Source organism: Bidens hawaiensis, unplaced genomic scaffold (assembly GCF_021521415.1).
Source record: "Bidens hawaiensis isolate Kalapana, Puna unplaced genomic scaffold, B.hawaiensis_p1.1 tig00025185_1, whole genome shotgun sequence".
Classification (NCBI taxonomy): Eukaryota; Viridiplantae; Streptophyta; class Magnoliopsida; order Asterales; family Asteraceae; genus Bidens; species Bidens hawaiensis.
Window position 1 is genome coordinate 137,003 of NW_027494007.1, and position 22,726 is coordinate 159,728.

Below are 22,726 nucleotides of genomic sequence, written 5' to 3' on the forward strand. Positions count from 1 at the left end.
AAAGAAGGAAGGAGAGTCCATGGGCTTAAGCCCATGATCCCTAAATATAAATACCATTAACCACCATTTAATCCTCATTCTCACATATTCCATACACACACACCCAACACACACACGACCCGAACCAAGATCCGAAGGCGAAAACCCGAGCTTGTTGGTGCTGGAACGTTGTGACGGACCAAAACAACATCAAGGCTTAACCGTGTTCGTAGTTCGACTCGTTCAAGGTACGTTTATAGTTAGAAATCGTTCGTGTAGGTTCGGGTTGATTTGAGAAATGATAGATCTGAGTTTGTATGGTAAAAAACGAATCCAACAAAGCTAATCTTACTGAAAATGGTTAAGATTTGATGGGTTAATCGATTGATAAAAGAACCCACCTAGATGCCTAAATCGCACCCCTTAAACATCGATGTTAGGTCGATTTGATGGTTGGGGTTTGTAGGCGCTGGTCAGACGATCCCGTGGGTACCTAAATCGAGTTATTTGGTTAAGAAACGAAGGTGATTAAGGGATTTAAGAACGAACAGTAGCTGCATACGACAACTTCGCCTGCAAGCTAAGTTCGCCTGATGACAACTTCGCCTAAAGCCAAGTTCGCCTGATGACAACTTCGCCTAAAGCCAAGTTCGCCTGATGACAACTTCGCCTAAAGCCAAGTTCGCCTGATGACAACTTCGCCTAAAGCCAAGTTCGCCTAAGGTTTAACTTCGCCTAAAGTCAAGTTCGAGTAGAGAATAGATTAAAACGATAAGTAAAAGTAAGCTAATACTAGGCCACCAGATTAGATCAGGCGAGTATTGATACGTGTAACTTATACAGTCAGCCGAGCACAGTTAAAGAAGGGATTTACAACTATCAGAGGAAGAAGCAGAGTTCAGGTGAGTTTCTAGCCCCATTCCTGTTATGTTTTCGGGGCTGTGTGCATACTCGATGTGTTGTTAATACATTTATCCTAAGTGATAAGTGTATGCCATATGTGATATATGTGATGGATATGAATGATTGCTTGTCGGTACGCGAACGATCTTCGGATATTGCGCGTACTGTCAGGTTAAAAATAAAGGTACGAATATTATATATCGAAGATGTATGAATATTACAAATGAATACTTGTCGGGGCGTGAACGATCTTCGGATATTGCACGTAACGACAAGGGGTATGGTTGTTAAATGAAGGATGTAAAGAACGCCTAGAGTGTTCTTATGCTATAATGTAATTATTGTATATGTGAAGTATGTGTATACAGGTACACGAATGGTATGTGAGTTCTACGTTCGACATAGTAAGTTAGGATGGCAAATCCCTCTAACTTCTGTTGGACATAGACTTGGCAGGTGATGGCGTAGTTAAGGACTGCGAGCCTTATACGTGATGTAGATGATAGATGTAAACGTAGATAGGGACGGTGGGCCTTATACGTGTTATAGGAGATAGACGCCAACGTAGATAAGGACTGCGGACCTTATACGTAACGTAGATAAGGACTGCGGACCTTATACGTAATGTAGATAGGCGTCAGCACAGGAAAGGACTGTGGACCTTATACGTGCTTTATTTGTAGCATAGGGGAGGACTGCGGACCTCGTACGTGCTATGAATTAGGTTGCAACATAGGGAAGGACCGTGGACCTTGTACGTGTTGTGGATGTATGATGGTATAGGGAAGGACCGCGGACCTTGTACGTACCATGAATGGTGAACATAGGTAAGGACTGCGGACCTTTTACGTGTTCACGATCGTGAGTACAGGTATAGACGGCGGACTATGAACGTACTCTCGGTAGACTGAGGTTAGTGATTGTAGATATGTATGTATGTATGGTAGCAAGTATGTATGTAGAACAGAAGGGTAACTAGTGAAGTATGGATATGTATCTTCGGATATGTATGTATGTGTTGTATTGTATGGCGTACGATTAACTAGAACTCACTCAGCGTAGCTGACTTTTAGTATGCACGCAGGTGAGTAGGATGAGGCAGCTCGCTTGAGGAGACACGTGGCACTGAATAAGAGGCTGGCATCGGAAGACTCAAGACGTTTAAGTTAAATGTTTCGATTATTTTGAAAGACAAAATGATGTTTTAAGACAAGACGTGTTTTGTTATGAAATGTTTTATGAAAGTTTTTATATTCCGCAAAAGTTTTAATGAACTCTGATTTGTACGAACTGTGTTTATGAGTAAATCCGACGCTAAAGTAGGGCTACCGTGTTCGGGGCCTTACATCCACCAATTTTTTTTGCGGTTTCCAATTCACCTAACCCACCCATACCCAAAACCCCCAATCGGATCCGGCCACCACCACCATCGGAATCTTTCGCCTCTACCTCCACCACCACCGGATCCGGCCACCTCCAACCCATCCACCACCACTGATTTGTCCCAGATCCAGCAAAGAGAAAAAACGTCACAGATCTAGCGAACAAGGATGGTTGTTGTTAATTAGGGTTTCGATTGGTGCGGTTAATTAGGATTGCAGCGGCTTTATAACAATCATGTCGTCTTCCTCGCCGGAGAAGATGACCGGAGATGGTGTCGGATTTAAGAAGAAAGTGAGTTGGTTTTTGGTGGCTAAGTGGTGGTGTTGGTGTGGAGACAGGGAGGGAGAGGAGTAGAGAGAATGAGAGAGAGAATACGGGAAGAGAGAGAGAGAGTATCACTTTATATATATTATTATTATTATTAATTTTTACAATAATATATTTGAAAAAGACCAATATGCCCTCACATGCTTCTCACGTGAGGTTATTTAACTGAGTTTTTCTAACCCAGTTAGCGTAAAGGACATAATGTGTAGGAAAATAACGTTTAAAGGATACCGCCTGCAAGGAAACTAAAAAAAGGACACGAACCGTAATTTGGCTTTTTTTAAAGGATAAAATTTGTAATTCCATCAACTCTTTTTTTAAATATCAAACCATTATGATACTTCACTATACTTGTATTAAGACTTTTTCAGACAGAATATCAGTAGTTCATACTAATTTTGACTATCAACGAAAAAACCAACCAATGTGGAAATATCTTATTGCATCAGGTTTCAAACATGAGATCATAAAGATCCCAAATCTTAATATATAACTTAGTAATCATATTTAACTAACAATAGATATATGAGTTGCATGATGATGCGAGATATGAAAACTTTATACAATCATAATCAAATTGAATTTAATTAAGTAGAAATTCATACAGACAGTTTAACACATTAAAAATTTGAACTTATTACTAAGGTAATCCCTACTTCGTAACTCGTATTATCATCATAATTTCACTCGACTTTGATCCAATATACAACTATGTAAAGCAAAATCGAGTGAAAAAGTAAGTGCAAACAACTAAGCATACTAGGACATACTGTTTTCACACACTAGAACTGTATGGCATACTCTAATAAAAGCTTTATTGTCTACAACAATACCTTATAATTTACTGAATTAAATTTATCATTATCAAAGTTGACTACTAGAATATACTGGTTTCACATACATGAGTCAACAGTTTTCAACCATCATATCTTAAATTAAAAAACAAAAACATATGTTTTATTCAAGATATTTAAAATAATACAATGACCATATAAAAACACATTAAATAATTATTGTTCATGTCATGACGTGGATTGATAAGGATAAAATCTGATTAAAGAGTAGCGATGGAAATGGGTCAGGTCTGGGTATTCTCAAACTCATACCTAGTTAGTAAAGCTCGTCTCAAACCCATCAGATCTTTTTAAGACAATTACCTGTCAGGTATCTACCCATTAGTTAATTAAGTATACCGGTTAGGTTTCTATTGAATTTCACTCTCAATTTGATATGATAAACTAATTATAGATATATATAATATGTCGGGTTACTCGGGTATATAATTAGGTAAGTGGGGTAATGTTATCAGGTATATTAGAAATCCCATACGCACGAAAAATTTCAAAACTAATCACCCGTTCCAATTATGTTGGGTATTCCCATCAGATTGCATTGTCATCCATGTTAAAAAGAGAATCTTATATTGATAAGTTAGACCTGGGACATCAAAATTTATACAAACAGAATAACATCTTGTTTCAAGAAGACATACTCGGGTATTGAGATAACTCTGAATAGCGTTAAAACAAATATTAAAAAATAAGTATTAGCAAAAACAATTACTTCCTTCCCTAATAAATAATCATTACTTTTAAAATAAAAAATGCATTCTTGAATTCTTTAATTAACTAATCCTATTTTTAAATTATTATTATTATTATTATTATTATTATTTCACTTTTGTCACTACCTTCTTCCACTCTCTATCCTCTCTCTTTCTTCTTTCTTAAAACCCCTTTCTCTTCTTCATTTCATTCCATTTCATCTTCACCTCAATTTCACTCTAGGGTTTCTCATTACCCCCTTTATATCATCATTATACGGGGGTAATTAATATTTCATCTTCAAACCCTTGCTTCTCTCTTTAACCTTCAAGTTTCATCCCAAAGCTTGAATCTTGCAGCATAAAGACTCAATTTTTATCTTGATTTCCTTCATTTCATGAACTGAATCAATTTTTTAACCTTGTAATTGAAAAACCCTTCATAAAGCTTCCAACTTTTTGCTTATTTCATCTTCAAGTTTCACACTTTCACCCCAAAGCTTGAATCTTGCAGCATAAAGATTCAATTTTTATCTTGATTTCTCTCATTTCATGAACTTGAATCAATTTTTTAAGCTTGTAATTGAAAAACCCTTGATAAAGTTTCCAACTTTTTGCTTATTTCATCTTCAATTTTGAGTCTTGAATTCATAATCTTTAAAAAAATTGTTAATTTTTGGGTAAATGAATGGATGTAAGGGAGGGAATGTCATCATTTTATCTCAACAGAGGAGTTAGTGGATCGGATCCTCATTCCGGGTCGGGTCCACCCGGGTTCAACAACATGAGGGTGGGTCCCATTGGTTCATCATACCCTGTTGAACATAACCCATCACCCAATTTTCCTCATGACATGAACTTGAGTGGTGGTGGTGGTGGTGGTAGTGGTGGGTCTGAGACCATTGTTAAGAAAAAGAGAGGTAGGCCTAGGAAGTATGCGGACGGGTTGCATATGGCGTTAGCGCTTGTGCCCGCACCGTCCGCCGGTGGGTCTCCGGGTTTGGGTACTCCCGTGGATAAAAAGAACCGAGGGAGGCCTCCGGGTAGTGGTAGGAAGCAAAGGCTGGCAAATGTTGGTATGTTTACTTACCGAATAACTTGGTTTAATGACTTTAATTATTAGTTGTTATTTAATTCGTATGCTTTGTTTTAGCCGTCAATTTGTTGTAATTAATTAAGTTGACTTTATGAATTTTGTTAATCGAGTCAGAACCGAATCGGTTTATTTGCTAGTCGTAGCGAATTATTCATGGGATTAGGTTATGTATAGTTTGGTCTATAGTCTGTATATTATTAGCTTGGTTTTGAATTGCGAGAAGCGAAGAAAAGCGACGAGGTTTAAAATATAACCGTGAAGCGCTAGGTGCAAAAGCGAGAGCTTTTTGTACATGAGGTGAAAATACTTATGTAATTTTTATATATGTATATATCATGTGTTTTTAGCATCCCGACCCATAATGTAGCTATATTTAAGCATTAAATATGATTTAATATATAAACTACCTATACATACAACCTAAAAAGCATATTGTACAACATTTAGAAGCTTAAAAACCACTTGTGTACAAAAGGCGAGCGCCTCAACTTCGCCTTAGGTCGCTTTTTTGCTTAAAAATCTCGCATCAGGCTCGCCTTTTAAACATTGCTCGCCTTGACTAGCCTAAAACGAAGAGGGCATCGTCTTAGGTCGCCTCCCGCCTCGGCTCGCCTTAGGCGCACTTTTTTAAACCAAGATTTTTAGATGTTGGTTTTTATGTTTTATACTTTTATGTGCTTACATATCATATAATTTTATAAAAAATGTTGAAGCAAATCTATGATCTTGATTTGATGCAATGAGAAATCAATACGAGACATAGTAAATGAAAACGAAAAGATTCTTTATACGAGATAATCAATGTAGCGTGATCTTCTCTCAAACCATATTACTTATTAAACATATAAAGAAAGTTTGTGTTCCTTTTTACATCAGGTGAGTGGATGAGCGCTTCGGCAGGATTGGCTTTTACACCTCACATCATACATGTTGGAATTGGAGAGGTACTTGGTATCCTATTATAAACAACATTATTAAATTTGTTTTGGTAAGTAAGCTTAAGCTATATAAGGTTAAATGTTTCAGGACATTGCAGCAAAGATACAGTCATTTGCACAACAAAGGCCAAGGGCTCTATGCATAATGTCAGCCAATGGTTCGGTTTCTGCGGTGCAACTACGACAATTTGCATCTTCTGGTGGCGCCGTCACTTATGAGGTTAGAATTTGCATCTTCTTGTGTTCAGTTAAAATCTTTGTTTATTGTTGTTTGGTTGCGTATATTATTACTGTTTAGGTTTTAATTTCTCAAACATTGTTTGTAGTAGGGGTGCGGTTTTCGGCTAAAACTAAACTGAAAACCAAAACTTCGGTTTTTGGAGTTTTCGAAACCGTTCAGTTTCGGTTTTTCAGTTTTTGTTTTGGTTTTGGTTATTTCGGTTTTCGCCATTTGAGCTTGAAAAGTTTAGGCCTAAAAAAAGTTGGCAAAAAATAATGAATTTAGGTATAATAATTTTGTTAATTGTAAAATAATAGAATATATACATTTGACCAAAAATATTTGAGTTACATATTTATTAAATTCTTATAAATTACTTAATATAAAATATAAAAAACCAATACTTAGGAATTCGGTTCGATTCGGTTTTTTCGGTTTCTAATCAGTTTTTTTGGTTTCTTGTACACCCCTAGTTTGTAGCCTAAACGTTTCAAGCCACTCTTAGGTCACGTGAAATTACAACCACGTCCTTAGGGGCTGTCTCTCAAAATGTACATGTTTTGTTAGGATATTTAGATGTTTTATACTTTTATTCTTACTAGGTTTGGTTAATCTTTTTCTAGGGCCGTTTTGAGATACTATCTTTATCAGGTTCTTATCTGCTCCCTGAATCTGGTGCACTCAACCACCGAACAGGGGGTCTCAGTATATCAATTTGCAGCCCTGACGGTCACGTTATTGGTGGCGCGATAGGTGGCAGACTCATTGCATCCAGCCTGGTCCAGGTATCTTTCTTCACTTATCAAGTTTCAAACTTATAAAGATTCATAAGAGCGTCAATTTTTATAGAAACCCATAAAAAAGTTTCAATCTTAAACGGTAAAATTTTTTCCGTTTTTAAAGACCCGTTACAATCTTGAAAGAAACCAGTAAACAATTCATTCATCTTAAAAAGTTTCAATCTTGAACGAACTGCAAAAGTTTTAATTTTTAAAGATCCCGTAACAAGTTCTTTTGTTGCACCCTCTTCAAGTTTCGATCTTAACAAAATCTTTAAAAGTTTACATCTTTAAAGACCCGTTACAAGCTACAATCTTGAAAGAACCCATTGAAACATTCGTTTTTCTTAAAAAGTTCCAGTCTTGAAAGAAACCTGTAAACGTTTTAATCCTTAAAAGATCCCGTAAAAGTCTAAAATATTTAAAGAACCTGTAAAACTTTTCATCTTTAAAGACCCGTTACAAGTTACAATTATAAAAAACCCCGATAAACATTTCATTCTTTAAAAGTTTCAATCTTGAAAGAAACCCGTAAAAGTTTCAATCTTTAAATTTTAAAAGATCACGTAGCAACTTTACGGCTGTAAAGAACCCGTAAAAACTTAGTATCTTTAAAGAAGCGGTAACAAGTTGCAATCTTTAAAAGAACATGTATGTTCATAATTTGTATCGTCTTTCAGGTGGTGGCGTGCAGTTTCTTGTATGGTGGTAACAATTCTAAAAAGACCAAAACCGACACACCCTCAGCAGAAGAAAAGAGTCCACGTGTTCAGCTGAATGAGACTAGCCCGGTTCCCAGCCAAGCGATTGCATGGCCACAAGATTCATGGGCTGAACCGAGAAACTCTCATACTGAGATTGACCTGACCCGTGGATGACAGGCGTGTTGTTGTAAATGACCCTGTGGAAATCAGAGATTTGATGTTCTTTTAAGAGTATTATTATTGTTAGCCTAACGTATTTGTAACGACATTAGTCCGAGCATTTATTATTATGAACTAGGTTTAGGGAAGTTGTTTATTTGGGAATTGGTGGTAATGTTGATCTAGAAATGAATGCACTATGATTTGCCTATTTGTGGCTTGATTAATATTTATTTCATTAGAATGCATTCATGCTGTTAGTCAGAGTTCAGATTGTTTCTGTTGTTAGTAACAAGTTAACAAATGAACCTTTTTTGATTGTTTTTACTTGTTCGCGGCACACAGATACATATTGACCTTGGGGTCCGATCCTGATCATTTTCGGCAAAACGAAAATCATTTTCTTAGAATGGACGGGAAAGAGTGCGTTAGTTAATGGTCAAAACGATTGGAAATTTATTATTGTAAGCGTCGAATGAAGTTATCAATGGTCATAATTTAGTCTGGTGATCAGTTTATTATTTGCTTTTAACTTGACAAGTTAAGATGGGTGAACACGGAGTTAATTACGACGGAGAGGTGACGGGTTTTTTGACATTTAAAGGCGGATGGTTGTTTTTTTTTATTTAGGTGGTGTAGGGGTATGGTACTAAACCCGGTTTTACGATCCTAAATTTATTATGTTTGGCTTATTTTATTATATGGACTAATACAATGTTATTGGGCTGAGGGGGTTTTGTGGAGGTAACCCTAACTGGGCTAGGCCTATTAGGGTACCATGATGGTGGCCATGAGGCTCTCTATATAAGGAGGTCTCCACCTCCTTGTTGGGAGGTCATGCTCAATAAGAGCCACCACCATATTTTTGTGTCTGTAAACAAGAGATCCTTGAGATTTCTTAGCAGTCACCTCCACACCCCCAAAAGGCCATTGCAGATCTCAAGCAACCGGAGAAGAAGAAGGAGACATGGTTCGTTCATCTCGACATCCGTGGAAACATCGTCATGGATCAGGTCAGATTCATTTCATGCTTCGACATTGGCGCCATCCGTGGGACGGCAACGAACTACCCTTCGATCTTCCTATCGGCTGTCAGATCTCTCCCAGGAAAAACCCAGAAAAAAAGCTTCAAGGCTTGTTCTATTAAAGCTCAGAAAGATCCATAGATCTAAAGGAGGCTTCCAGATCTGTGCAAAAAGAAACTGCTTGATTCGAATGATCAAGTCTCCGGATCTGTGATGGTTTTAAATCCGCTCCGAGCCTCAGATCTATCTAGATCTGATTTACAGATCTAGATCTAGATTACAGACCTGGATTTTAGGTTTAAAATTGCAGATCTAACTCTTAAATTGCAGATCCAAAAATTACCAGACTTCCGCCGCCATGTACGCGCGCCCGCGGATTCTCACTCCGCAGCCATGCATGTGCCGCCGCGGGAACCACCATGTGGGTTTTGCGCAAGAGACCTCTGCCACGCACGCGCGCTCGCGAGTCACCACTCCATCGCCGTGCATGCGCGCATCAGGCCACGCGCGAAACTTAAAGGTTGGGAATCCTCATAATATCCCATATGGCTACACGCCATACTTAAAGGTTGGGAATCCTCATAATATCCCATATGGCTACACGCCATACTTAAAGGTTGGGAATCCTCATAATATCCCATATGGCTACACGCCATACTTAAAGGTTGGGAATCCTCATAATATCCCATATGGCTACACGCCATACTTAAAGGTTGGGAATCCTCATAATATCCCATATGGCTACACGCCATACTAAAAGGTTGGGAATCCTCATAATATCCCATATGGCTACACGCCATACTTAAAGGTTGGGAATCCTCATAATATCCCATATGGCTACGCGCCATACTTAAAGGTTGGGAATCCTCATTAACCCATACGGCTTCGCACCGAATACAAGACCTAACGCGGCTCAGCTCCGTTCAACATGCGCACCACCATGATGCTTGAGCGCAGTCGCATATCACATGCTCATGCACCACATATGCTCACGCATCACATACGCTCACGCATATTAAATGTGCTTACGCATCACATGCTCACACATCACATCAGTGCACGCAACATCTGCGCTTGGCGCATGACACAAAGTCTACGCGCACGCGCATGCAACATCTGCGCGTGGCGCGGGACATAAAGTCTACGCGCATGCGCATGCGACATCTGCGTGTGGAGCATGACAAAACCAAAGCCTATGCGCAAGCGTATGAAACATCTGCGCATGACACACAGTCTACGCGCACGTGCACGCAACATCTGCGCGTGGCGCATGACACAAAGTCTACGCGCACGCGCATGCAACATCTGCGCGTGGCGCAGGACATAAAGTTTACGCGCACGCGCATGCAACATCTGCGTGTGGCGCGGGACATAAAGTCTACGCGCACGCGCATGCAACATCTGCGCGTGGCGCATAACACAAAGCCAAAGCCTATGCGCAAGCGACACAGCAAATGAGAATAGTCTAATCCCAAATCAGGATAAGGACAACCTCATTTAGCAGCAATGAACTAGGGGACTATCGTGGTATACCACCACTGCATTATCACGATGGAAGACATCCGAATCTTAGGGCGGGAGCCTAACAATATCCCAAACGGCCACGCGCCAATGTTCGGCTACGAGTCGCACAAGCACCCATAACATTATTACTATGGCCGTTTGTGCCTCCATTATTATTTTGAAGACAAGCTGGGATATTCATCCTGCGTAGAAAAGGCCCTTGTGGGCCAGTCATTATCATTATTCTTATAGCTCGTAAGTCGCCACGCGCGCAGGCTTTATTATTCTTATAGCTCGTAAGTCGCCACGCGCGCAGGCTTTATTATTCTTATAGCTCGTAAGTCGCCACGCGCGCAGGCTTTATTATTCTTATAGCTCGTAAGTCGCCTCGCGCGCAGGCTTTATTATTCTCATAACTCGTAAGCTGCCTCGCGCGCAAGTTATGTTACATTATTATCGAGATGCGCGCTCTACCTTTTATCAGGCCTCGCGCCACTATTGTTATGATGCGTGCTCATGCCAGGGCACCATCATTATCATAAAGACCACAACATGTCACCATCATGAAGAAAACCTCCCAAAACCCAAAGACAATAAAGACAATGCCGAAGAAAAGGGAAAAAACCGCCTCATGGCCTAATACACCTCATTAAGTCCAGCGCTCCACCTAGACGCTTGCGCGCCCAGGAGCAACGCTGGACTTGGGGGGCTTGTAGGGGTATGGTACTAAATCCGGTTTTACGACCCTAAATTTATTATGTTTGGCTTATTTTATTATATGGACTAATACAATGTTATTGGGCTGAGGGGGTTTTGTGGAGGTAACCCTAACTGGGCTAGGCCCATTAGGGTACCATGATGGTGGCCATGAGGCTCTCTATATAAGGAGGTCTCCACCTCCTTGTTGGGAGGTCATGCTCAATAAGAGCCACCACCATATTTTTGTGTCTGTAAACAAGAGATCCTTGAGATTTCTTAGCAGTCACCTCCACACCCCCAAAAGGCCATTGCAGATCTCAAGCAACCGGAGAAGAAGAAGGAGACATGGTTCGTTCATCTCGACATCCGTGGAAACATCGTCATGGATCAGGTCAGATTCATTTCATGCTTCGACATAGACATGGTTCGTTCATCTCGACATCCGTGGAAACATCGTCATGGATCAGGTCAGATTCATTTCATGCTTCGACAGGTGGTATTTTCCTTTTGTGAGGAATTTTCTGTTGGTTTAGGTGGTTGTTTTTTTCGACGGTGTTATGTTCATTTTGGTTGGTTAGCGTCTTGCTTTTCCAATCGTTGTTAATATAAGCTTTTTGGTCGTTAAAAAAACGAAGAGAGTAGTTTAGCAAAGTCATTTCTTAAAACAAAATCACGTGGCATTATGTTTTCTTTCCTTTGTTTTAACTTACACCTCAAATCACTTTCATTAAACTTTATATTAAGTAAACTTACCTTGTCGGTCCAATGCTAAGACAATGGAGAATTTATTTATAGGTTGTTACATGGCCTCCGTAAGTAATATTTAAGTAAGTGGTGTAATATACTTTCAATATTTGTTTTTTCGTCGGTGACCTTTTGATATCCACAAGTATATCCTGGGTAATGCCACTAAGAAAAAGGCCGATGGTACAATCACAATATTGGTGTCTTGTTGAAACTTATAGATCACTCGAAACAACTTCATCTTTGCTAACATCCTCATTAAGATTATTGGGGAGCGAAATGTTTGAACTTAGATCGTGAGACATAAAGGAAATTTGCCTCGTAATTTCCTCTTCGTTTGGTTTGTATTGTTGTTCCCCTTCCTAGCGGGCTAGTAGCCTTTTGTTGGTCAAGGAAATTTGCGGTTTGATTTTTCTTAAAAAAATACCCGTACTTTTTAAGCAAATGGGACCTAGCAATAGCTGAGGGTAGTCGACGCTACCCCTAACTTTCTCAACGAAGTATATTTTCATCGTAAGAACTTTTTTTTTCTTATTCGTTTTATGTACATGCATTAGACTTTCTTCTAGATCTATCACCGTTTTTAAGGATTTGAAATTTATACAAAATTAGAAAATATTTAAGCAAATGGTTAAGGTTTCGAGTACTATTGTGACATAGGAAATTAGTGAAATGTGTTGGGAGTGCATGGGTTACAAGTGTCAAGACATACACATACACGTACACCATCCATGGCTTCTTGATGCATATATGCCATTATAAATTCAACATCTATATCACAATAACTTACACACACCACACCAGTTAATATAATAATAATAATAATAATGGCGAAAACTAGCAGCATCCATGGCGTCTTCCTCATCCTTCTCTTGATCCTCTTAGTTCCATGTAAGTTACTACTTAGAGTAATATATATATCTCTTCTTGCATGCGTGTTAAACTCAAATGGAATGATGATGGTCTACCTTAGTCAAGCCGAAATAAAAAGGCTCATAAATCTTAATGAGTGAAGAAATATATAAGCTAATATTTTTAAACAATATTGGCGTTATAAGAGCATTCTCAGCCTATTCTTTAAAATTATGCGATGGGAACTTATAAATTATCGGGTGAGGTTGTGAGTGTAAATTATAGGTGGGTGAAATTATGGTGATTTTTTTGTAAATTTGAGAAAACTTTGTTTAACTCTATTTATTTATTAATATTTGTTATTAGTTCATGACAGAAAAAACTGTAATAATAAAAATATAAAGAAGCATTATTTAATTGAATATGAGATAAAAATATAATGTTCTTTTTACTCTAAACATAATATTTTATCTCTCATTTATAATTAAATAATTTTTTTTTATATTTTTATCATTACACCTTCTCTCTCACTCACTCCCAACCATCTTTAATAAATATTAAAAAAATATAAATGGGTACAATGTTTTTCCAAATTTGTTAATAAAAGTTTCTCTATCTCCGATTCTCTTCCCGTCACAACTATTCACAACTCCTCTATATATTATAGAGAATTAACTCATAATAATATGAATGATCTACTAAGAATGCTCTTAAATAAATATAACAAAAATATAGTAATAAAATCAAATACATTAATAACTAATGGCTACCGATTATTCGTGAAGCTTTCATATCAATTATTTACCAAATAGATTTTGGTTTAGGCTTTAGATAAAGTCAAATGGATTATAACAAAAATGAATTTTAGGCATGATAATTCTAAGATGATCAAAAGTCAATTATATTATATTATATTATATTATATTATATTAAATATATAAACTTTTTGGCCCCATGTCGTGAGTTGAGGGTGCGGTTTGCACACCTCAAGAATCGGCCTTGAAGATGATGTCGATTGAGTTGGAAAGTATATATTTATTTATTTATTTGCAGTTGAAGAAGAAAATAGAGGTGGAAAGATGATGATGGTGGTGGAGGCGAGGACGTGTGAGTCACAGAGCCATGGATTCCATGGGACGTGTGTAAGGGACAATAACTGCGCTCTTGTTTGCAAAAATGAAGGCTTTACCGGTGGCAAATGCCGTGGTTTTCAGAGACGATGCTTTTGCACTAAAACTTGTAAATAGTTAGTTCATTTAATTCCTACGAGTACTTAATGCAATAAGTGGACGGTTTTATTTTGTTGTAAAATAAAAGTTTGCTTGATTCTATGGAATTATTAATTTGGTTTTCATACACCATTGATTGTATGAGGGGTCGTATGAGATGGGGTTCGCCAAATCATATGACATGTAATGTTATGTTCGACCGCCACATAAATGGTTAATGTGATCATTAACGAATTCATATGGCATACTTGATTTAACATGATACAACTCATGCAACATAATGTTGTTGATGTACAATATAAAATATAAATGAGTACAAACTTTACTACATGCTTAAAATGTAATTTATAATATCAAATAAATATAAGAGTAAAGTATTATTTGCATCCTTGTGTTAAATGGGTAGCAACACCTTGTGACCCTCGGTCTGTTAAATGAAAGATAACCCAAACGTCAAAACATTAAACAATGATATAACTCAATCATAAACTACCTAGTAACTTCAATGGTTGCAAGAATGACTCATGAAACATCAGCTAAGCAATATTAAGCAGCTTCTTAAAAGCTTCTTAATATCCTTCTGCATCCAACAATAACATGTTTGTATATTTTCAACACAAAAATATCATATCACAAAACATAATTTACCTCGATGCTCAAAGGACTGGTCGTGGGTGCATAACAGTCGACAACCTCCCCCTCACCGTCAACTAAAAACTTTGTAAAGTTCCATTTTATAGCGTCCCCAAGAAACCCTCCTTTGCTTGATTTCAAGAATTTGTACCAAGGATCCGCATCTTTCCCGTTCACATTCACCTACAAATCATGTAGTTGTCAAAGGTTGTTTTATACTTTTATTTATTTTAATGATGTTTTTAAAGTACAAAAACACAAACCTTACTAAAGACAGGATACTCGGCTTTAAAACGCGTGCAAGCAAACTCTTGGATTTGTTCATTGGATCCAGGTTCTTGCGAGCCAAATTGGTTGCAAGGGAACGCAAGAATCTCAAAACCTGTAACAATTAATAAACACGTGTCACATGTCAGAGTGAGTTGACAATATTATAGGATGAATCAAAAGTGTCAAGAGAGATTAAAAACCAACCTTGATCCTTGTACTTCAAGTACAAGGTTGTTAACTCGGAATAATTAGAATTAGTAAAGCCACTGTAGTTTACAAAAAGAAAAATCGAAAGGGGAAATAAGATTCGTGTCGAATAATTGATAAAAATCAAATCTTTGAGCATACCATTGTGAAGCAACATTGACAATTAGCAAGACTTTTCCCTTGTACATGCTAAGTGAAACATCTTGTCCTTTAGCATCCTGGTTGCAAAAAACCGAATATTGTAGCACATGAAAATCTGTCTAAAGGGTTTGTGTTAAACATACCGCACCCTATCTTATATATTTGTTATATGTCCGTATATACAAAACATATTCAGGGCCTGGGACATGTAAAACAAAGGGCCGGAAGTACAAACTTAATAACGCGTATATAATTCAAAATAATCGTAATAACATGAAAACAAACAATTTTTTTTTAGCAAAATGATATAATTAAAATTCTTAAACGAAACGTGAAACTCTTGAAGCATTTTTTTGAAGCAAAGCATACGATCAACTCATTGTAATCCACTGTCTCTAACATTTATTCTCAATATCAATAATTGTCAATCCGTTAAGTCTTCCTTGGGACATTAGGTGGGCTGGTGGACGAATAACGGTGGGCGTCTGGGTGGCCTTATGGCTTCCGACTCTCTCACGTAATGAAAGGGCCGGTTCTCTATTTTTTTATTGTTAAATGTTTATGTGTATCGGACTATTGGGTTTAAATCATTCAATGAGCCTTATTTCATCAGACTCAATGCGTGATTAACTTTATAAATGGGCCTAATGGAAAACCGGGACAGTCACCTTCTTTGACCTCTCTATGGGCCGGCCTTGCGTATAACAATAACATGTATATAGGGGTACAAATGACAAAACTAAAATCAAGAAAAGATGCGAATTTGACAACCATTTATAGAATATGTAATCATAAATCTTGTTAACAAAATCCGAATTTAGCCGTAAATGAAAGCATTAATATTGATCAAACCTTAACGGTGATGTCATGCAATGTTTTGGCCATGGTAAAATCTGATTCAAACACAACAGGTGGTATCTTTTGCAATTGATTGTTTAACAAAACCTGTGCCAAAAAATGGTTCTTTCAATTTATACCAATGGAAATTAATTACATGCCAAAATAAATAAATAAAATTACTGGAAACAAATTATTTTTTTTTGCCTTTTTAGGTTTCGACATGTTTCATTTGTCCACTGATTAAGATTTTGCTAACTTATAAATGGGTTAAATTTAGTTATGATAATAATAGTAATGAAATATTACATTTTAATCCCTTAACTTATTAATGGGTAGTGTTTATGTCTAAGCAGAAAGCAAATGGGTAACATGATGTGTCGCTAGCCCAGTGGTGGGGCCACATACACCTCATCGGGTTCGGCCGGACCCTGTCAATTTTTAGTTTTATACATAACGTATATGTACAATTTAACGAGCGAACCCGATATCATTTTAAAATAATATTTGAACCCATTATGAAAATTTTAGTTAAAATATGTTTAGTAATGAATATATTTTTTTATAAAATATAAAAAGTTTAAAGAAAAAGTGAAAAACTATAAAAGTTAGTAACAAACATTACATATGGGCTGGGCCAATAATAACCCATATATGATATTAGATTATAAAAAAGGACAGGGTTAATAAGCCCAACCCAATTAACATTAAACATAATACCTAAATAAAAGTTAAATAAAAAAAAAGCCAAAAATGACCGACCAATTTCCTTTCTATCAACCAGGTCCAGACTATCGCCTCCTTCACCAATTTGGGCTGAAAACGACGGTATACTTTTGTTATGATCGTGATATTGCGTTTTATTTATTTGGCCGAATGACTGACCGACCCATCTGGGCCTGAAAACTTTGACGCCGGAAAAGTCGACCACCGAAAAATCCCGAACCCATAGGAAAATATTTCTGGTTCCGCCACTGCTCTAGCCCGTTTTGGAATACTGATACAAAAAATGTTTCGTGGGTCAGTTGACCCGACTCATTTTAACCATCACAATAAACAATCAGTTTCCACAATGACACGTTTTGACTCGTTAAACAACCCGCTAATTTTCTACCCAATAAAGAAATCCCATAAAATAATAAACAACAAAACATTCAAAATATTTGAAATAAGATTTTAGTAATCTTTTAAACTTTTGAGTTCATCTCGGCAGCATTTCGTCTCGCACAACATCCCACGAAATAGATCATCAACTGCAATCAAGCAAAAATGTCACGAATTCAAGTTCCCGTGAACAAAAAAATTTAATCTTGCAACTACCACTTAAATATAATCATCGATAGTTGATAGTGCATTACCAAGATCACGAACAAGATAACGTTAAAGATTGCAACCACCCGCCACTCGGTTTTTATGTATTGCGCCACTCCAGCTCTAAACACAATACAACATAATCATAAGTGATATATAAATATATAATAACATAGAATGTTGTTAATGTGTGGAAATGAAATGATGATTTACTTGCAGGAATCGCAGTTATAGCACTTGATCAATTTAGAGTTCTTGTAAAGTTTGCAGTCCATGTTACCGCTCACCGGATGAAAGGTTAAATCATAGTAAGATGCATTAACAGCAGGATAACCACACCTAATACACGGTTCACACTTTAAGCCCATTTTTAAATGGTAAACGAGTCGAAAAACTATAGTAAAAGCGAGTGAAAACGTTGAAAGAGGGTTACTGAGATGGTGGTCTGCAACAACCGGCTTCAATGGGAGTTAATTCTGCCAGTTTGTATTGTTTGAGAGTCTGCAGTAAACACAACTTAATAACCTTATAATACATTACACATGGAATATAGTTAAAAATGAAACACATACTTGGTATCTTTTTGGCAGGCTGTTACAAACCACGGTTTTCACGAAACAACTTTGAAGGTGTTTCCAGTTACGTGTGTTGTTTAACTGAACATTAATACATGAAAAAAACTTATATGGTTATTATATATTTATATAAACTCGATAACTTTTTAACTTGTGTTTAAAGGAAATACACTTACTTTTTTAATAAACCAAGAACCGTAATCTTGGAGTTCATACTCCTTGTATCTAATCATAAAACAGATTAATGGATAGCACGCTTTATCGTTTGTATTAGTTCAAACTAAAAAGATAAAATAACATACAGAATTGTGGCTTTGATCTTACCTCAAACCTGCAACATTGTGACCAGAAGCGTTATTCGTTACAATAAACCTAACAACAATACAAGTTAGTAGATATCTCTTCTAGGAGTGCAAACGATCCGAGCTGCTTGCAAGCTACTCGAGCTCGAATTGATAAAAAGCTCGAAACGAGCTGACCTTTTTCGAGCTCAAGTTGAGCCCAAGCTCGAGTCTTGTATGGAAAGCTCATTTAGGCTCGTCGAGCCGAGCTTGGCTAAGCTTTGGCTCGTTTAAGGTACTACACTTAGGCTCGTCGAGCCTTAACGAGCTTTTTGTATTTTTAAGTTTGACCTCTTTTGGACTTCTATATATTGATTTCACACTGCACTGCTGAGCTTAGGCCGGTTAAAAGGTTTTTCACAAAATATATAAAAAAAAAAATATTTAAAAAAAAATGTATACACATTAAAAAATAATAAAAGAGTCGAGCCCGAGCTTAAAAAACAACTCGCGATCTAAGCTCGAGCTTTCGTAAGTCAAAATGAGCCAAGCTCAGGCTCGGGTCGGCTCGTTTACACCCCTAATCTCATCACGAAATCACCATGTATATAATCAACCAAGTACACTTACACCAAGACCGTAAGCACAAGAATCCCAACCAAAACCAAAAACAGCATGACTAAATACTGCAATTAAGTTTTAAAAATATCAGAAACAATTACAAGACTGTAACAAAATCATAAGAATATTATAACAACTTCGGTACATGAATATACCGTCCATATCAATATAGAGTTTGAAGAAACACTAAGTGACCCGGTACAGATTATAGATAATCTGGGGTTAAGTAATGTTTCCCACGAGAATGAGGTCCAACAGAGACGGTTGTTCTTCTGGAGACCTGCAAAATAAACACCGTAAGCTCGTCACTGAGAAGGGGGGGTTCCTCCTTGTGACCACCCTCCGGCGTGAGAATCAGACTAGATTGCTCTGAATATAAGTGTATATTAAGAGATTGCTAGATAACTGGATAACAGATGATCTTACCATTCCAAGATGTTGGAGTATTTATAGCCGAAGGTAGGTTTCCTAGAAGGTACAGCCGGCTGAATAGTATTCCTGTTCTACCAACAGTGGACTATGTGCAGGCCATACTGGTTGGTGGGTAGGTTACGGCCAACAGTGACAAAGTCGGCTGCACTATTCCACCAACTGTAGATTATGCACGTCCCACCTACTGTGGATTGTACGCAGGCCATGCTGGTTGGTGAATAGGTTACGGCCAACAGTAACACTATTCCACCAACTGTAGGCTGCGCATGTCCCACAGTAAGGGTTGGTGAGTAGGCAGCGGCTAATAGTGACAAACAGTACTAGAGGGTGCTCCTCCTCGCACTGTTGTCGGTGAGCTGTCACCCTGTGATTGGCTCATGGGCTGTTCTGGTCAGATCGTCTGTCCTATCCATACCTTGGTAGGTATAGTACAAAAGATCTTTCAGAATCATACAGACTGGCTCATTTAGGCGGGATTGTTCCCGCCTTGCTCATTCCTTCGTGTGACTACTGAAGTATCTAGTGTCTTGTGCGTGTAGCCCTGCTGTCTGCGGGTAGCCTTCCCTGATGGCTTGTATCCGCAACTGCGGGAACAGGCGGGGTACTTCACCATTGGGAGGCTTTCCCTGCGTGTACAGCTTGCGTACTGCGCGTAAGATTCTATGAGCATGGTGGGTCCTGCGGGAGCAGATGGCCTTTGCGCAGACGTCCCTGTTCAAGGTGAGTCTTGCGGGACCAACTGGTCTCTGCTGGGACCTACCTCTTCAAGTCCCCCCAGTCCAATGTTCTTCTCATGAATGTTTAATAAAGTGAGGTGAACTTTTGGACTTTAAGCAAGGGGTTTTGAAAAGGGTTTTTAGTTTTAAGGTTCTCCGTGGGGATTCTTCCCGCGGGTTTCCTAATGTCACTTGCAAAAATTCCCGATTTTTTTTGCTTGATCTTTGGGTATGATGCGGGTAGGTATGTAACCTTCTCGCAAGTCAGGAGCGTTGAGTCTCACTTGTGTGGATTCTCCTTGAGGTTTTAGTGATTTTGAACATAGTGATCAATTATGTTTAAACCACCAATTCCATCCTGGAGCCTCAAACAATGTAGTTCTCGACGTTCCCGCTATGCGGGGATGTTATTTCCGTTTCCGCAAGCATTGCCCAGAAGATCCTTCTTGGTTTCAATTCCCTGCGGAGCGCTAGGTATGTGAAGGGTTTTGCCTTAACACTGTACCCGCGCTCGTCTTACGGTTACTTTACTTTCAAGGTACCCCTGGCGTCAATTCCCTGCGGGTGCTAGGTATGTGAAGGGTTTTGCCTTAACACTGTACCCACACCCGTCTTATAGTTACTTTGTTGCCGGGGTATTCTTGGCTTCAATTCCCTGCGGGTGCTAGGTATGTGAAGGGTTTTGCCTTAACACTGTACCCGCATCCGTCTTATGGTTACTTGGTTGCCAAGGTAAGGGGTATTTTCCCGCTTACTTTTGAATCTTTTTGAATTTTGAATTTTGAAATTCGAAAGGTTGGTAAGGATAAGGACAGTCCAAACATCTGAAACGTCGTGCGACGGTTTCTTCTGACTGTGTCAGGACGTGCAGGAAGTTATGGTGACGTGACAGTACATGGTCAATCCAGACGCTTTTTCAGGCGCGTGGACGCGATTTTTCGGGCGCGTGGCCGCGAAATTTCTGGCACGCGTACTTTTTACAGTTGTTGCCAGCTTGCTTTTTGCCACGCGTCATAGTTTCATTGCACCCTCGATTTCTCTCTCCTCCGCATTAAATTCACCGCATTAATTGCGATTAGTATATAAAGAGGGAGAGGGTCCTTTTTAATTCACACCTTCACCCTTCTCTTCTTCTTCTTAGCGATTTCCGGCAAATACTCCCCTTTTTAGGCAAGCATTTTCCCGAAATCGCTTTCTGCAAGATGTCTTCACATGATCTCGAGTCTACCACCGATGACAGGAGTACTGCTGGTGAGTGCCAGTGTGCTCTACCCGGCGATCAGTACCGGTATGTTGTTAGGAAGTTCATGCTCGATCCTTTCGAGCCTGAGTTTCCTGAACCCCATCAGACCGTGTACGATGCCCCCCGAGGCAAGATCGGGGTTTATGCAGCATTCTTTGTCTATGGGAATCTTAGGTTCCCATTGACAAAGTTTGTTTACCGTGTCCTTGAGAGGCACGGTGTTCATCTGACCGAGTTGCACCCCATGGCGATCGCCAAGATTCGCCATTTCGAGTGGGTGTGCTGGATTCTGGGCATTGAGCCCTATGTGGACCGCCTGATGACCTTCTATACTTGGAGGTGCATCCAGGGGTGGTACACCCTGACAACCCGAATCAAGGGTTTGAAGATTTGCGCGACCGAGCGCAGTCTCCGATCGTGGAAGCGGGAGTTCTTCTACATTTCTGCCCGCGCCATCCCCATTGCCATGAAGTTTAAAAATGGCCAAGCAATTCCGAGCCACCACGCCACCAACTACCAGGAGGCGGAATGGTTTGCAAAAATATCCCGGGTCCAATCTCCGGTTTACCGGTTTGCGGAGTCCGGGATGGTGATGCTGGGGATGAGCTGGGTATGGAAGGAGGCGTCTCAGGTTCCCATCCTTCTCGAATACGGTTTGAACTCTACTCCTTATGGTATGTCTTGTCTTTCTTGCTGATATGAGTTTGTCTTCTAACTGTTTCTTTTCTTTCAGAGGGGAACAATTTGGAGTCGCTCCTGTACCCGCGGGAAGCTGACGATCCTGTGCGGATGGGTACTCGTGCTCTTGATGAGAACGAGTTGCCCACCCTGGAGCAAACAGCGGATCGGTTTGTGGAGGTTTATCCGCTGGGCCACGAGATCCTGAGCCACCGGCGGCCAGGTAAGGCGTTATTCTCTCCTCCACCCCTCAGTGCTGTACCCGCTGCTGGAATTCCTTACACCCTGTCTTCTTCTGAGGAATCCGCAGATGGTCCTCCGTTAGTGCGGAAGAAGCGGGCTGCCAGCGGGAAAGGGAAGGAGAAGGCGGCCTCCACAGCCGATCCAGTGCTCCTATCTGACACTGAGTCAGATAGTGAAGAGGCGGGGGGGAAGCCCGGTGGTGAGAAGACCACTGTTCCGGAGGCTACGACTGTTACCTCTGGAGAACCAATGACGACGACGGTGACCGGCATCAAGAGACCGGCTCCATCGGGTTCGTCCCCGCCCGTCCGTACGTTCAAGCTGAAGAAAACCTGTAAGTACAACTCTCTTAGCTTTTATCTTCGTAGTTTAATCTTCAAGTCTTTTTAACACTTTTCTTCTTTACGCAGGTGTGGATGTTGGCGCATTCCAGGGTGAGGGGCCGAGTACAACCT

The 22,726-nt window shown here is 39.2% G+C and overlaps 3 protein-coding genes across 3 annotated transcripts; 1 reads left to right on the forward strand and 2 right to left on the reverse strand.

Moving 5' to 3' along the window:
• The first annotated feature begins 4,363 nt into the window (after positions 1-4,363).
• Positions 4,364-8,242, forward strand: LOC143571044 (AT-hook motif nuclear-localized protein 5-like). The gene is made up of 5 exons (XM_077056558.1): positions 4,364-5,211; positions 6,108-6,175; positions 6,258-6,389; positions 7,013-7,174; positions 7,849-8,242. The coding sequence occupies exons 1-5, from the start codon at positions 4,824-4,826 to the stop codon at positions 8,044-8,046; spliced, it is 948 nt and encodes a 315-aa protein (XP_076912673.1). The 5' UTR covers positions 4,364-4,823; the 3' UTR covers positions 8,047-8,242.
• A 6,373-nt stretch (positions 8,243-14,615) lies between these two features.
• LOC143571033 (putative phospholipid hydroperoxide glutathione peroxidase) lies at positions 14,616-16,219 on the reverse strand. The gene is made up of 6 exons (XM_077056545.1): positions 16,187-16,219; positions 15,335-15,411; positions 15,191-15,252; positions 14,980-15,098; positions 14,732-14,899; positions 14,616-14,663 (listed from the first exon to the last, which is right to left on the reverse strand). The coding sequence occupies exons 1-6, from the start codon at positions 16,217-16,219 to the stop codon at positions 14,616-14,618; spliced, it is 507 nt and encodes a 168-aa protein (XP_076912660.1).
• Positions 16,220-17,146: 927 nt separating this feature from the next.
• Positions 17,147-19,019, reverse strand: LOC143571026 (tetraspanin-10-like). Its single transcript, XM_077056540.1, has 8 exons — positions 18,969-19,019; positions 18,382-18,429; positions 18,234-18,282; positions 18,055-18,138; positions 17,916-17,983; positions 17,696-17,821; positions 17,530-17,605; positions 17,147-17,424 (listed from the first exon to the last, which is right to left on the reverse strand). Exons 1-8 carry the CDS (start codon positions 19,013-19,015, stop codon positions 17,359-17,361), a joined length of 564 nt encoding a protein of 187 aa, XP_076912655.1. The 5' UTR covers positions 19,016-19,019; the 3' UTR covers positions 17,147-17,358.
• Between the last annotated feature and the right edge of the window lie 3,707 nt (positions 19,020-22,726).

Bases quoted from the DNA above. Each gene is read 5' to 3' on its own strand.
- LOC143571026 (XM_077056540.1), bottom strand. From the start codon at position 19,015: ATGCTGTTTTTGGTTTTGGTTGGGATTCTTGTGCTTACGGTCTTGGT. The intron at 18,430-18,968 runs GTAAGTGTACTT...TATTGTTGTTAG, and splicing joins CTTGTGCTTACGGTCTTGGT to GTTTATTGTAACGAATAACG. The intron at 18,283-18,381 runs GTAAGATCAAAG...TTTTATGATTAG, and splicing joins CACAATGTTGCAGGTTTGAG to ATACAAGGAGTATGAACTCC.
- LOC143571044 (XM_077056558.1), top strand. From the start codon at position 4,824: ATGGATGTAAGGGAGGGAATGTCATCATTTTATCTCAACAGAGGAGTT. The intron at 6,176-6,257 runs GTACTTGGTATC...TAAATGTTTCAG, and splicing joins TACATGTTGGAATTGGAGAG to GACATTGCAGCAAAGATACA. The intron at 6,390-7,012 runs GTTAGAATTTGC...ATCTTTTTCTAG, and splicing joins GTGGCGCCGTCACTTATGAG to GGCCGTTTTGAGATACTATC.
- LOC143571033 (XM_077056545.1), bottom strand. From the start codon at position 16,219: ATGGCCAAAACATTGCATGACATCACCGTTAAG. The intron at 15,099-15,190 runs GTTGGTTTTTAA...TAATTGTTACAG, and splicing joins CTTGAAGTACAAGGATCAAG to GTTTTGAGATTCTTGCGTTC. The intron at 14,900-14,979 runs GTTTGTGTTTTT...CATGATTTGTAG, and splicing joins AGTATCCTGTCTTTAGTAAG to GTGAATGTGAACGGGAAAGA.